At 36.1% G+C, this 13,692-nt stretch overlaps 1 protein-coding gene across 1 annotated transcript; it reads right to left on the reverse strand.

The window, feature by feature from the left end:
* Positions 1-331: 331 nt before the first annotated feature.
* CCR4 (CRINKLY4 related 4) lies at positions 332-3,108 on the reverse strand. The gene has a single exon (XM_086651044.1). It carries the CDS (start codon positions 2,970-2,972, stop codon positions 552-554), a length of 2,421 nt encoding a protein of 806 aa, XP_086507170.1. The 5' UTR covers positions 2,973-3,108; the 3' UTR covers positions 332-551.
* Between the last annotated feature and the right edge of the window lie 10,584 nt (positions 3,109-13,692).

Raw genomic sequence — 13,692 nt, forward strand, 5'->3', positions numbered from 1 at the left:
AAGAGATACAGAGAAACCCTAACTAGAAACCCATCTTGCCCTATTATTTATCACACATTACTTTTTTGTTAGGTGCATTATTAGACACTTTCTCATTTACAACCGATAAAGGTAACACAAAAATTAGATTTTAATATCATCAGTTTCTTCTTTCTTTTTCATGCTTTTGCATTGTTAAATCGAAAAAAGAAAAGATTAGTTTCTTTTTTGAAGAGTAGATGTCAAAATATCTAAGTCTCATGTCGAAGAAATCTTCCTTTGCTGAAACTCAATCAGTTAAGCTCATAAAATAAATACATTATACAATAATATTATTTATTAATTATATCACTTTCACCGATAAAAAATAGTAGAGTAGTATTTATCATTATAGTATGTTAAGTTATATTAACATTGCTAAAAATTTCGTAGTTGTTTGTACGAAATATGAAGTAAATGAATATCTGAATGGACAAGTCAACAACCAACACATGTGTTTGGAATATTTATCCATGTGGAAAAAAAGCAAAAAGAGAAAGGGAAAATGGGAGAAAGAGCGAATCAAAATGGAGTTAGGTACTTCTTGATCTTGTTGTTGATGGAGAAAGTACTTGAGGGGCCTCACAAGCAACCAAAGCTTTCTCCAAACAGCTCACTACTTCAGTCATGGACGGTCGATTTCGACCTTCGAGATTCACACAGCTCTCTGCTAGATATCCTACATAAGCAACCGCTTCGATTTCGTATGGTGTCGGTGCTGGTATTTTAGTGTCTAAAATACAATGTATTTCGTCCTCTTCGATATATGGAACGGCATAATCTACTATATTTCTTGGCACCCCTGCGTCATTGGGATGTATAGCTTTGTAACCCGATAACATTTCTAATAACAATACTCCAAAACTGTAAACGTCGCTCTTTGTTGTTAATTGTTGAAGTCGATAATATTCTGGATCCATATATCCAACAGTTCCAGCTGCATTTAGAGAAAGATATGATTCGTGATCTTCTGGACCTATCAATGATAAACCGAAATCAGAAACTTTTGCGGTCCACGACTCGTCTAGTAAAATATTTGAAGACTTTATATCTCGATGAATGATCTTTGGAACTGCATAAACATGTAAATATTCGATCCCTCGTGCAGCATCTAGGGCAACTTTTATCCGCGACGTCCATGAATTAAGTGGAGGCGATGTTTCCACCTTGTGTAAGTGATCGTGAAGCGTCCCATGAGTCACAAACTCGTAAATTAATATCCGTTCGCCATCTTCGTCACAAAAACCTAATAATCTTACTAGGTTTTTGTGATTTAGGCGTGATAGGTGAACAAATTCGGAAATAAATGCATTTTCCTTATCCTCTTGACGTTTAATTCCTGCAGCAGCAAATGCATATATCGATTTTGAGCTCAATTCCGCCCTCTTGATCGCAACTTCTCGTCCGTCCTCGAGAACTGCACGATATACGGAACCGAAACTTCCGTGACCGATTTTCTTCTCCCTAGAAAAATTTTCCGTCACGTTAAGTAGTGTTTGGAAAGTGAATTCTTCCAAATGACTCATGCTAAACATTTGGCTGGGTCTTCTTTCAATTGAAGCTTGCACTGGGTGAGTTTGTTGCCCATTAGGGTTAGGGAGTGATCCGTTTCGATGTAGCTCACTGGGGTTATTCATTGACCCATTTTGATGTGGCTCCACCGTAATTTGATCCAACCTTCCGGAATCGTGAATTCTACAAACTCTTCCTATGCAAAATTTGAAGAGAAAATAACAAGAAACAGCTAACAATGAAAATGTTCCGACGGACCCTACCACTAGCAATGCCACGGTTTTTCCATCTTTAATTGAGGGAAATTTCCGCGAAGAAGGTGGCATTGGCGGAGTAGACGGTGGTGACAATGGCGGTGCAGATGGTGGCAACGATGGTGAAGTGGGATTACTTGGTGGGCTTTCGCAAGGTAAACAAATAGCGCCTCGTTCACAAAACTTACCAGAATCTGCTAAAGGTTTACAAGGGCAAGTAGTTGTTGTACAAGGACTAGGCAATACTTTCCCAAACACCATTGAGTAAGGATTGAGAAACTCATTTCCCCAACAAAAAACTGACAAATTTCTTGCAAGAATCCCACAGAAAACATTGTTTTTCGATTCAATTGTCATAAATTCCGTCAATTCCAATTCCTTGGGTAAATGAAAATCATTTTCCCCCCAACAAACTACCGTCCCATCAACCCGAATTCCACAACTTCGATTATTTCCCGAGGCCAAACTTTTGAATTCCCCAATTGGAATTCCTTTTACCATTTCCCCCCAACAATGAATTCTTTTATCGGTAGAAATCGCGCAAACATGTCGGTTTCCAGCACGAATAACTTCGAAACCACCAGTGGGCTTAAACCCAACAATTGATTGATCATTTCCTAGGCAATTGATTTTCTTGGATTTTGTCAACCCACAGAGGAATTCTTCTCCCACAGTTATTCCAGATAAGTTGGAACTGGAATTGGAAAAGGAATTGAATTCCATCCATTGCCAACATTGAACTCGATTAGTAATTCTAACATGACCACAAATATGAGAATTACCCGAATCTAATTCATCGATAATAGGACCTCTATAGATTCTCTTATTAGTATACCTCACTTCACCATAACTTGTACTAGAGAATCTCCAACAATTAAGAACACTAGTTTGTGAGGATTGAAATGATCTAAGAATGCATAGGAAATTATTTCCTGAGGTAATTGCTGAAATTGAAGAAGTTGGGGAAGTGATGGGAATTTGAATTCCAGTGGGAAAACTAGTACAATTGAATAATGGTTGTTTTGGGTTATCATTAGAATTAGATGAAACTAATGCACAAATTAAGGTTTGATTGGTAGAAGTTTGAGAGATTGACAAGGTAGAAAGAGAAGAAGAAAATGAAGGGAATAGAGTTATGAATTGAATGAATATTAAAAGAACAAAAATAAAATGAACTTGGATATCCATAAGACAAAGCAAACTCTCATAGTTGAAGAGAGATAGAGAGAGAAGGGTTAGAGAGAGAAACTAGAGGGGTGATAATGAAGGTCTGTGTTATTGAATTGTTTATATTTTGTGATTTGAAGGGTTGAAGGACGCGGTGATGACTGAGGACCAAAGACCCAGCCAGCAGTATGACTAAAAGAAGAAGAATTTTGGAGTTGGGGCATTACCGATTGGAACATGGGATACCCAATAGTAGATGGGTTTTACACGGCCCTGTGGGACCTACTTTTTCTTTTCAGAATATTCTCCTCCAATAGGTAAGTTGTACAGCTGGCATCTCATAATTGTGACTTATCTAAGTGATGTTTAATGGGCCGGGCCAGTCTAAGGGTTCAAGGTAGCCCCGAGCTCGACGGTTTTACGGCGGACTAGACGACCCACCAGTCAGACAGGAGAACCGGGCAAGCAAATTCATGGTAGGCCCGAGCCAGAATTATTTATGGCATGCTCGCCCTGCCACTTGGACGGACCAGCCTGGCTCGTGACATAGGATGATCCTGCTTGACTTTTCTACAAGGCGGGACATTTAGGTGCTCAACTCGTTTAAACGCCCGAAAACACTCACGTAATGTGATATCATGGAATCGCAGTGCTTTAACTATTTGTTTGGTTAGGAAGAGAATTGGTACAGGTCGACTTTGTCTGTAGGTAATTCATCCAATCGTCTGTAGGTAATTGAACCAATCGAAAAGAGAACGCATATATACTCATTTATGGGCTTAGAATTCAAGCTCTGAAACGAATTATACAAGCTTAGAATGCGAACGGTTGAGTATCAAAATTGAATGGAAACATAGATAATAACTTTCCCATTCAAGTGCTCCAAACATATCCTTTGTGGCAATAGTAATCTTGACCAAATTGTTCTGCTTTGACTTGTCTATGGTGTTTTATTTTTCGAGTTAAATGGTGTAGATATATGTAGTCTACCGAGTAAATTTGGATGAGAATGACTTTTAGGTCCTAGTTGAGTTGTGACCTTTGTCCGTCACTCATTTATGTCAAAGTAGTTGAACCATTTAATTTATGATTGAATTGGATTATTGATGGTATATTTGGTGAGGATTTTGTTCCAAACTTCTTCTTTGGTTCAACATCAGGGTTTATATCGTCGGGCTTCTTCTAAGCATGTCTCTTTCTGCTATACAGTTTATTCATTTAAGGCGATAAACGATAGTTTGTCAGATCAGATATAAGTATGATAGTTTGTCAGATCAGATATAAGTATATTATATATCAATGTCCGAATTCGATAATATCAAAGTATATTAGATAATATTCGATATCCGACATAAAAATAAAAAATTATATTTTCAGTTTAAGTTTTTAACCATTAGATCTAATAATAAATCTCACCCATCCCCTTTTTATATTATTATTTTTTATTATTTTTATATATTATTATCGGATACAAATATTTATCGGATTAGATATTGGCGTATCCGATATAAGATAAGCAGATATCCGATAAGAAAATATCCGAATTCGTATCTGAAACTTCAGATTTTTGTACGAAATCGAATACGGATACAGATCGGATGTCGAATATTCAGATAACCGTTGACAGACTCACCAAGCCATCTTCAGCAACATAAATCCAAATAATATGTGCAATACATACACAAAATCGTCTAATTCTAATAAACAAAAACCTATTGCACTCAATCTGTATCAATAGGTGCCAATATAAATTTAATCTTGTAGTATCAAACTTCTAGGGTCGGACCGGCTGTGACCCAAGAATTATCTTCTGATAGGAAAAGTTTCTTCAATTTATTGCACATTTTGAGAACATCATTTTCACATTTTCTTCAATTTGAAGTTTACAGGCCGGACAACCAGAGGGTAGTTCTTACTTAAGGATAACAATCCGAAAAAAAAAAAAAAACTTTCAAACCATTTATCAAATATTATCCGCTAATGTAAAACAATCAAAATATGGGACATATTTTTTTTTCGTTGAAAATGTGGGACGTATTGAGACAACAATGTCTTATTTTACATGACGTCTAAGATAGGTTGTATAAATTTCAACTTCCAACTGAGTGAAATTCTTATAACTTATTCTCTATTGGACCTGGTCCCTGTGAAAGTTTTGAACCACACTTAAGGATTCAGAGTCAAAGTGAATGATACAAATTTTCTTTTTTCCTTTAATCATTCAACCTCGATTGTTCTTCTATACCACCCAAAAACCCATCAAACATATATAGAAAAGAAAACCAAAAGCTAAAAAGGTGCCACAGTCAATTCTTGTCAATTACTTTTCTTTTTGTCGAATTTATTATATGTCTTTTTTTTTTTTTTTTGATGAAGTAATTTTTCGAAGGTACTGGACTTTGCAACATATAGTAGACCTACTAGTATTACTTCTGAAAAAATTTATATGATAAAAGTTTTTATGAAATTTCAATAATCCAGAATAAGATGATTTTATAAGATGGATCGATGTAGAAAAAGGGAAATATAAAATTATGTAACAGTAACAATCTTTCTAAATCTTAGAAGAACCACCATTGTAAAAAAAAGGATAAGGAGAAAAGGTTGGGGGATTATTTTAAGTTTGAAAATGAGATTAGTCCAAGATTAACAAAAGAAAGTTCTATATTTTGAAGTTGATTAGGTCATTTGTACAAATAAAAAAGTGAAACAATAGAATATTAGAGAATATTACATGTTAAACTCACGAATGTTTGTTTTCTGTATTAATTTTATATCATCTAGTTTAGAAGAAACAGTTTCATAAATACTACGTATTGTACACTGACGAAAATTAAATATGATAAGTGAATTTTTGTATAATAGTAAAAATGTTCAAATTACACATTAGTGAAAAGAAAATTTTGTTGCTAGTGTCTCTTGTAGTCCAATATCACTTCTTATCACGTGAATTGACAAATTCTTTCTGATATCGGGAAAAATGAATTTCAAACTTGACCGCAATGAAGGATTGATTACGCGACAGAGTCGAATAGTGACTTCATCACCAACAAGTAGTTGACTACTAATCAAATATTGTTTATTAAAAGAGGATCCAATTGAAAACTAAAATAAGGATGAGTTGAGCATGATTTGGTACTAGTAGCTACTAGCTAGAGCAGTTTAAAGCCTTTGAAGTCCAAAGGGAATAAACATAATATTGTTGACAATTTACAACCAGGTACACCAAAAAAGTGTCCAAGTATCACCAACTACCATTACTTAATACTTATTTTTTATATGTCTCCTAAATATTTCAAACATTAACATACAATTTATTCATAATGTAGAAACCTTAACCTTCTCCTAGGGCATTTTCTAGTCTTACCAATTATAGGCATACAAATTACAATTGTAACAAATGACAACCACAGTAGAGTTGGCTTTACTATTTTCACTATATTCTTCATCGAATGAGGTTATCAATCATCCTAACTACTTGGAGTTTTTCAACTTTTTTCTGACTTACAGATGTTATCCATAAAGAATTTAATCGTGTAAAGTTCACATCAATTAAGTGGTAACATGTGTGTGACGTGTTTCTCTACAACAAAGAACAAAATTAGAATCTTGTTTCTTTTTTTGCTAAAAGAAAATTAGAATCTTGTTGTTTCATAAAAATATTAGGGTTTGTCGGTTATTCTGAATCGATAACATTTACAATTGAACTCTAAAAACGGAAAAGTTTGATAATAATGGAGTTAGTATATATTAAGAAGTGTGAAAGCCAATAATAGTCAAGAATACATATTACCCTAAAAGAGTGAGAAACTTTTAACCAAGTTTAAATACAGTCTTTATGTTCACACAAGTAAACGACATCATCTATGAGCACCGAAAACAAGAAAATCACATGAGAACCGGAAACAACATTAAAATGTGAAAAAATCACTTAACTTGCGCTTAGCTAGATTAAAACCCTCAACTTTCTAACCAAGAAGAATAAATTTAAGAATGTCAATAAAAGACACATGCCAAACTAAAATAAAGTTATATATGAGGACGTTTGAGAATAATCCCACACTAAACAAAAAGAAATCTCATTATCAACAATTTAATATTTAGATTTTAGAGGTCTTTACACATTGCAAACAGTTTAATGTTGAAATGCCTATAAAGTGTAAACTCAATAAATAAAGAAAGAGGAACATAGCATTATTATTGTCCTAGAGATGAGAAAGAAGTTAAAGACTTCCCGAGTCGAGTAATTGTTGTCTTTAAGACAATTTACACCATGTTATTTGTAGATCGTGTTTATCTCTAGTTTTACCTCTCAGCCAGTTTTCAAAAATCTGTTGAACTTTATTAGGTAGTATGAACTTTTGACGAACTAAATGACTGCTTAAAACTCTAACGCTCTTGTGACGAATTCTCTAAAAAAATGTTGTTATCGACACATTTTGTGCGGAATTTGTTTGGTATATATAGGTAGTGAACAAATGCTATTGTGTCTGTTCCCAACGATCACATTTGACTATTCAGTATATATAAGTAAAGTGTGCCGTAAACACCCACTCACGCATGCGCAGTTCGTGCAAACCGCACAAAACACTCTATCATTCCTTAAGTCACTACCACAATATACATGCGCAAGTTAATTTAAGGAAACAGAACATCTCTTATACTTTTTTTTATGTGGGACTATCTAGTTGACACTAAGGTGGATTACTTCTTTTACGGTTTTACCAATTTGAAATAGCTTTGGACATACATCAAGACATCTCGATGATACGAAGCCAACGATTTATTTAATTTCTGATTTGAGCTACGTTTGATCCATCGTGAAATATGGTTCCAGCTAAATCTTAGCTTGATCTAATTCCAACACAGAAAACCAAATCTGAAGAAGCACATTGTCTATCTTGAACAATTATACTTGAAGTTTCATTTGTAGACTATATGAATCACATGAACAACACAAAGTAAGTTCCGATCATATGTATATTAAAACTGCCACAAGTAAGAGTATAATAATATTTCAAACACTAGGGTTTCAATTGTGAAAGCAATAAGATGTCAGAGATTTAAACCATTTGTCTTGCAGAAGACATGCATTAATTGATTTTCTACAAAAATAGGCGTGGGAATTGGGGGCCAGGGCAAGCTTATGTGGGTACTTAGGCCTTGTGCAATCAGTGCTAAGAATGATTAAACGTAACATAAATTTGACCTAATTATAATGTCGAATCTGTTTGTTTTATAAACACTGCTCAAACTAATAACCAGTAGAGATATAACAGAAGGGTTATATTTTGAGTATGATTGTCCATGGATTAATCGGCATCCGTAGAGGTGTCTGTTCAGTTAGTTTTCTTAGCAGTTTGATATGCTCTAGTTGCTTATGGACTGGATTTGTTTACAATGTTCTCCTCACCAACTATTTCATCGATTCTTAACGGTGTCGCCATGAAATATCCCTTGTTTTCACAATTGGCGACTGGGAGCGCTTAGGCCAAAAATGGTCTTTTCTCGGCCAGGAGTAGTCAAGCTTATATGTATTAGATGAAATGAAAACCTTGTATTAAGAATTGAGAGTTTACAAATATATATAGGAGTTAGTTGAGAGTCTGTTGAGAGTTTGTTATGAGTGGTTAGGTTGTTAGGAGCTTAGGTTATAGTGTGACAAGCCACACTATATTAAACTACAACACAATAATAAGAAAGGTTAAAACTAACACTCTCCTTACACTTCTCTTACACTCCATTAACACACACTCTCCTTACACTTCTCTTACACTCCATTAACACTATGACTATTACCCCCCTTCAAGATGAAAGGGTCTCTCTAGGACTTTCAGCTTGGACTTTAGTTCACGAAATCTTGGAGAGGGTAGAGCCTTAGTGAATACATCAGCAGGTTGAGCACTTGTTTTGATATAGGACACTTTTATTCAACCTGAAGAGACCAATTCTCTGATGAAGTGAAAATCAATAGCCAAATGCTTCATTTTGGAATGAAACACAGGATTAGAAGCTAATGATAAGGCTGAGATGTTATCACACCACAAGGAAGGAGCAGAAGGGAGAAAGATATGAAGATCTTTTAGTAATGTGCAAATCCAAACAGATTCAGCAGCACATTGGGCAAGACTTCTGTACTCAGCTTCTGTTGAAGACCTTGCAACACTTGTTTGCTTCTTTGCTGACCAAGCAATAGGATTTGCCCCAAGAAAAATTATATAGCCACCAGTAGACTTGCTTGTGGAAAGATCACCAGCCCACTCAGCATCAGAGTAACCAGTGAGAAACACATCACCTTGTCTAAAAACCAGACCATGATGAAGAGTACCCTTTAGATATCTCAATATCCTCTTAGCAGCCACAAGATGGTTTTCAGTTGGGGACTGCATATGCTGACACACTTGACTAACAGCAAAACATATATCAGGTCTGGTCCAAGTTAAGTATTGTAATGCTCCAACTATAGACCTATAACTTGAAGGATCAGATAAAAGAGAACTGTCATTAGGCAATAATCTAGAACCAACCATTGCAGGAGAAGAGCAAGGCTTGGCTCCTAACATATCACACTTCTTTAGCAAGTCAAGTGTGTATTTTGTCTGTGTCAAACTAAGTGAAGTTGTGTTTCTCTTAACTTCTAAACCAAGAAAATAGTGTAAATCTCCCAAGTCTTTCATGGAAAAAGACTTACTTAGTTGATCAATGAGTGATTTACAAGCAGTAGGGGAACTTCCAGTGACAAGGATGTCATCAACATATATTAGAACAATGGTAATAACTCCTTGAACATAGCTTATGAAGAGAGAAGAATCTGACATAGATGAAGTAAACTCAAGACCTAACAGAGCATCCATTAGAGCTTCATACCATGCTCTTGGAGCTTGTTTGAGGCCATATAGAGACTTATGTAGCTTACACACATAATTAGGATTAAGAGAGTCCTGAAATCCAGATGGTTGCACCATATACACTTCTTCTTTAAGCTGTCCATGAAGGAAAGCATTACTTACATCAAGTTGTCTGATAGACCAGTTATACTGAACAGCAAGAGAGAGTACCACTCTAATTGTAGTTGGTTTTGCTACTGGACTAAAAGTCTCAGAGAAGTCAACACCTTCCTTTTGGTGAAAACCCTTAGCAACAAGTCTAGCTTTGTATCTCTCTATAGAACCATCTGCATGTTGTTTGATTTTAAATACCCATTTACATCCAACCAAATTTTGAGAAGGATGAGGAGGCACTAGAGTCCAAGTACCTGCTCTTTGTAGAGCATCATACTCCTCTTTCATAGCATTTCTCCAATGAGGAACCTTATTTGCTTGAGTAAAACAAGATGGAGTATCTGGGATAGATGATGCTAATAGAACTTGAGGTATTGGATATTTTGTAGCCTGAAGGATTCTAGGTTTGTAAATACCAACTTTAGATCTTGTAATCATAGGATGAGTATTTGTAGATAAAGGAACACTGGAATCATTTTGAGAAATAGAACCAGTAGGTAATTCAGATGTAGGTATATCACTATTCTCAATATGAGCTTCATTAGGTACTTTAGATGTGGGTATATCACTATGTTCAATATGAACTTCAGTAGGTACTCCAGATGTGGGTATATCACTATGTTCAATATGAACTTCAGTAGGGATTTCAGGTGTAGGTTGTTCAATAGGTGTCTCAGGTACAGGTAGAGTAACATGCTCTATAGGTATATCAATAGGTGCAGAAGACTTAATTTGAACAGTAGGTGTACTTGGAGAATTTGAAGAAACACCAGAAATAAGTGGATAAGAAGACTCATCAAAAATTACATGTCTAGAGGTATAAATTCTATTTGTCCTTGGATCCAAGCACTTATACCCTTTTTGTTGAGGACAGTAGCCTATAAAGATACACTTAATGCTTCTGGGTTCAAGCTTATGAGAGGTATATGGCTTTAACCAGGAGTAACAAGCACATCCAAAATCTCTCAGCATGTTATAATCAGGTGGAACATTGTAAAGTTTTTCAAGAGGACTTAGAAAATTTATAGACTTAGTTGGAAGTCTATTAATCAAGAAATTAGCAGTAAGAAGAGCCTCATTCCAAAATGAAAAAGGAATTGAAGCTTGAAGTAAAAGTGTTCTAGTGATATCAATGAGGTGTTTATGCTTGGACTCAGCAACACCATTCTGTTCAGGTGTGTGAGGACAAGTGGTTTGATGTCTAATGCCATGAGAAGACAAAAAAGATAATAGTTCTTTATGAAGAAATTCTCCTCCATTATCAGTTCTAATAGTATCAATATGACATTGAAAGTGATTTTCAATTCTAGCAACAAATTGAGTAAACACATGTCTAAAGTCTGATTTATTAGAAAGCAAAAACACCCAACAGTACTTGCTCCAATCATCTATAATGTTGACATAATACTTTGAGCCAGATATAGCAGGTTCATTTGTTGGACCCCAAATATCCAAATGAAGAAGCTCAAAGGGTCTGGTAGTCTGAGTTTGAGAGATGGAAAAAGGAAGCTTCTTGCTTCTTCCTAGTTGGCATTCTTCACAGAAGATGGGTTTATTACAAGAGACAGAAAAAGGTAAAATTTGTTTGAGCTTTTGAAGAGATTGAAAAGAAGGGTGACCAAGCCTCTTGTGCCACATGATAGGTGTAGTAGCAGTAGTAAGTAATGCTGTAGCAGATGAAGAAGAAGAAACATGAAGAGGCATTGGATATAACCCATTCTCAGCTGGTCCTTGGAAAAGCATCCTCTGAGATACAAGCTCCTTCACAACAAATTTATCAGGATCAAATGTAACTGAACATTTATTATCCTTGGTAAATTTGTGAATTGAAAGGAGATTGTGTGAAGCTTTAGGAACATGTAAAATTCCTTTTAAAGTGAAATTATGCTTATTAACTTGAACATTAGAACTACCTATATGAGATATACACATACCTTGACCACTTGCTGTGTTCACAGTGGCATTGCCATGATAACCTGAGGTTGAAGCTATATTGGATAAGTCAGGAGTAATATGATTAGAAGCTCCTGTGTCAGCAAACCAGGGATTGAAACCATTGATGTTAGCTGATGCAAGCATAACAGTAGTGATGGCCAACGGGCCGTGCCGACACGGAAACGGACCGGCACGGCCCGTTTATTTGAGGACACGGAACGGCACGGAACGGTCCGTTCCGTGTCGTGCCGACCCGTCACGGGTCTGGCGTGCCGTGTCGGGGCTGGGATTTTAGAGCCCCAGACCCGTTAAACACGGCCCATTAGACACGCAGGAACGACACGGAACGGATCGTACACGGCACGACCCGTGGGCACGGAACGACACGGAACGGAAACGGCAACAACGACACGCTAGCAACGGCCCAATTTAGTTATTTGAATTTTTAAGCATTACCAAAGAGGTTTTACTTTATTTTTCTTTTACTTAGATTTTTTTTTACTTAAAAAGAAAAAGTAATACTTGAATTTAACAAAAGAGGTTTTACTTTATTTTTTTTTACTTAGTTTTTTTTTTGTTGAAACAAACTAAAACTTTTTTTCAAAAAAATAAACAAATAAAGTGGTAAAGATAGTCCCACACCTAAACCACAAAATATAAAGTAAACGTGGAGAGTCTTTATACAACTCTTTTCCAATAAAATAAATAAAGATATGACATAGACTCTAAAGTTTTTTACATCACAATTTTTTACTCGAAAAAAATATAATATATTTTTTATTACTTTTTTTTTACAAGTAAAAAAATATTTATGAATGGGTCGGAGCCACGGAAGCGACTACGGGAACGCCACGGAATGGCCACGGGAACGACTACGAGAACGCCACGGAACGGCCACAGAAACGGCCAGAAACGCAACGGAAACGCCACGGGAACGTTCCCATGGGCCGTTTCTGTGCCCAGACCTTTGTGGTCTGGACACGGCACGGAACGGCACGGCTCAAGCCGTGCCTGGCGTGGCCGTGGCGTGTCAGACACGCCACGGCTGCCAAACGGGCCGTGCCGGCACGGCACGACCCGTTGGCCACCACTACATAACAGAGAGATTTCGAGGAGGATTCCTTCCTTGAATATAGCAAAATTCATTCTGTGATAGCACTCATAAGCAACATGACCAAGTTTGTTGCAGATTTGACATCTAGGAGGAGGCTTATCAGAGAAAGAACTGGATGAGTTAGTTGAATTTCCACCATGTTGATTAGGTTGAGTTGACTTGGCTGAATTATAGTAGTTTTGATTGAATCGACCTCCTCCTCTTCCTTGAGATTTCTTGTTGTCATGAAATTGTTTACTTCTTTGTAAATGATGACCATATGTAGCATTCATATTAGAAGAGGAAGAAGAAGTAAGAAAGGCCGGATTTATTTGATCTGATGATTGTTTTATTTTATCTGTCAAAGTAATCTCTTCAGTAACTAAGAGATTGTGTAATTCATGAATACTAACTGGTGGAATTCGAACTCTGATTGCAGCAGCAAATGCATCATAATCAGAAGGAAGTCCTCGAAGCATAGTGATGATTATCTCATTTTTAGAAGCAGGAGATCCAGCTGCAGCAAGATTATCCGTGATTTTCTTGATTGATCCAAGATATTCAGTAATTGATAAGTTTCCTTTTGAGATTTCTCGAAGCTTGTTCTGTAATTGAAGAACATGAGCAGTTGAAGAAGAAGAAAAATTTTCTTCAAGAGTTAACCATAGATCTCTTGCAGAATTTACTCCAATTACATATGGAATAACAGATT

The sequence above is a fragment of the Eschscholzia californica genome, unplaced genomic scaffold (genome assembly GCF_041429995.1).
Source record: "Eschscholzia californica isolate CP2 unplaced genomic scaffold, dmEscCali1.0.p SCAF_6, whole genome shotgun sequence".
In the NCBI taxonomy this organism is placed as follows: domain Eukaryota; kingdom Viridiplantae; phylum Streptophyta; class Magnoliopsida; order Ranunculales; family Papaveraceae; genus Eschscholzia; species Eschscholzia californica.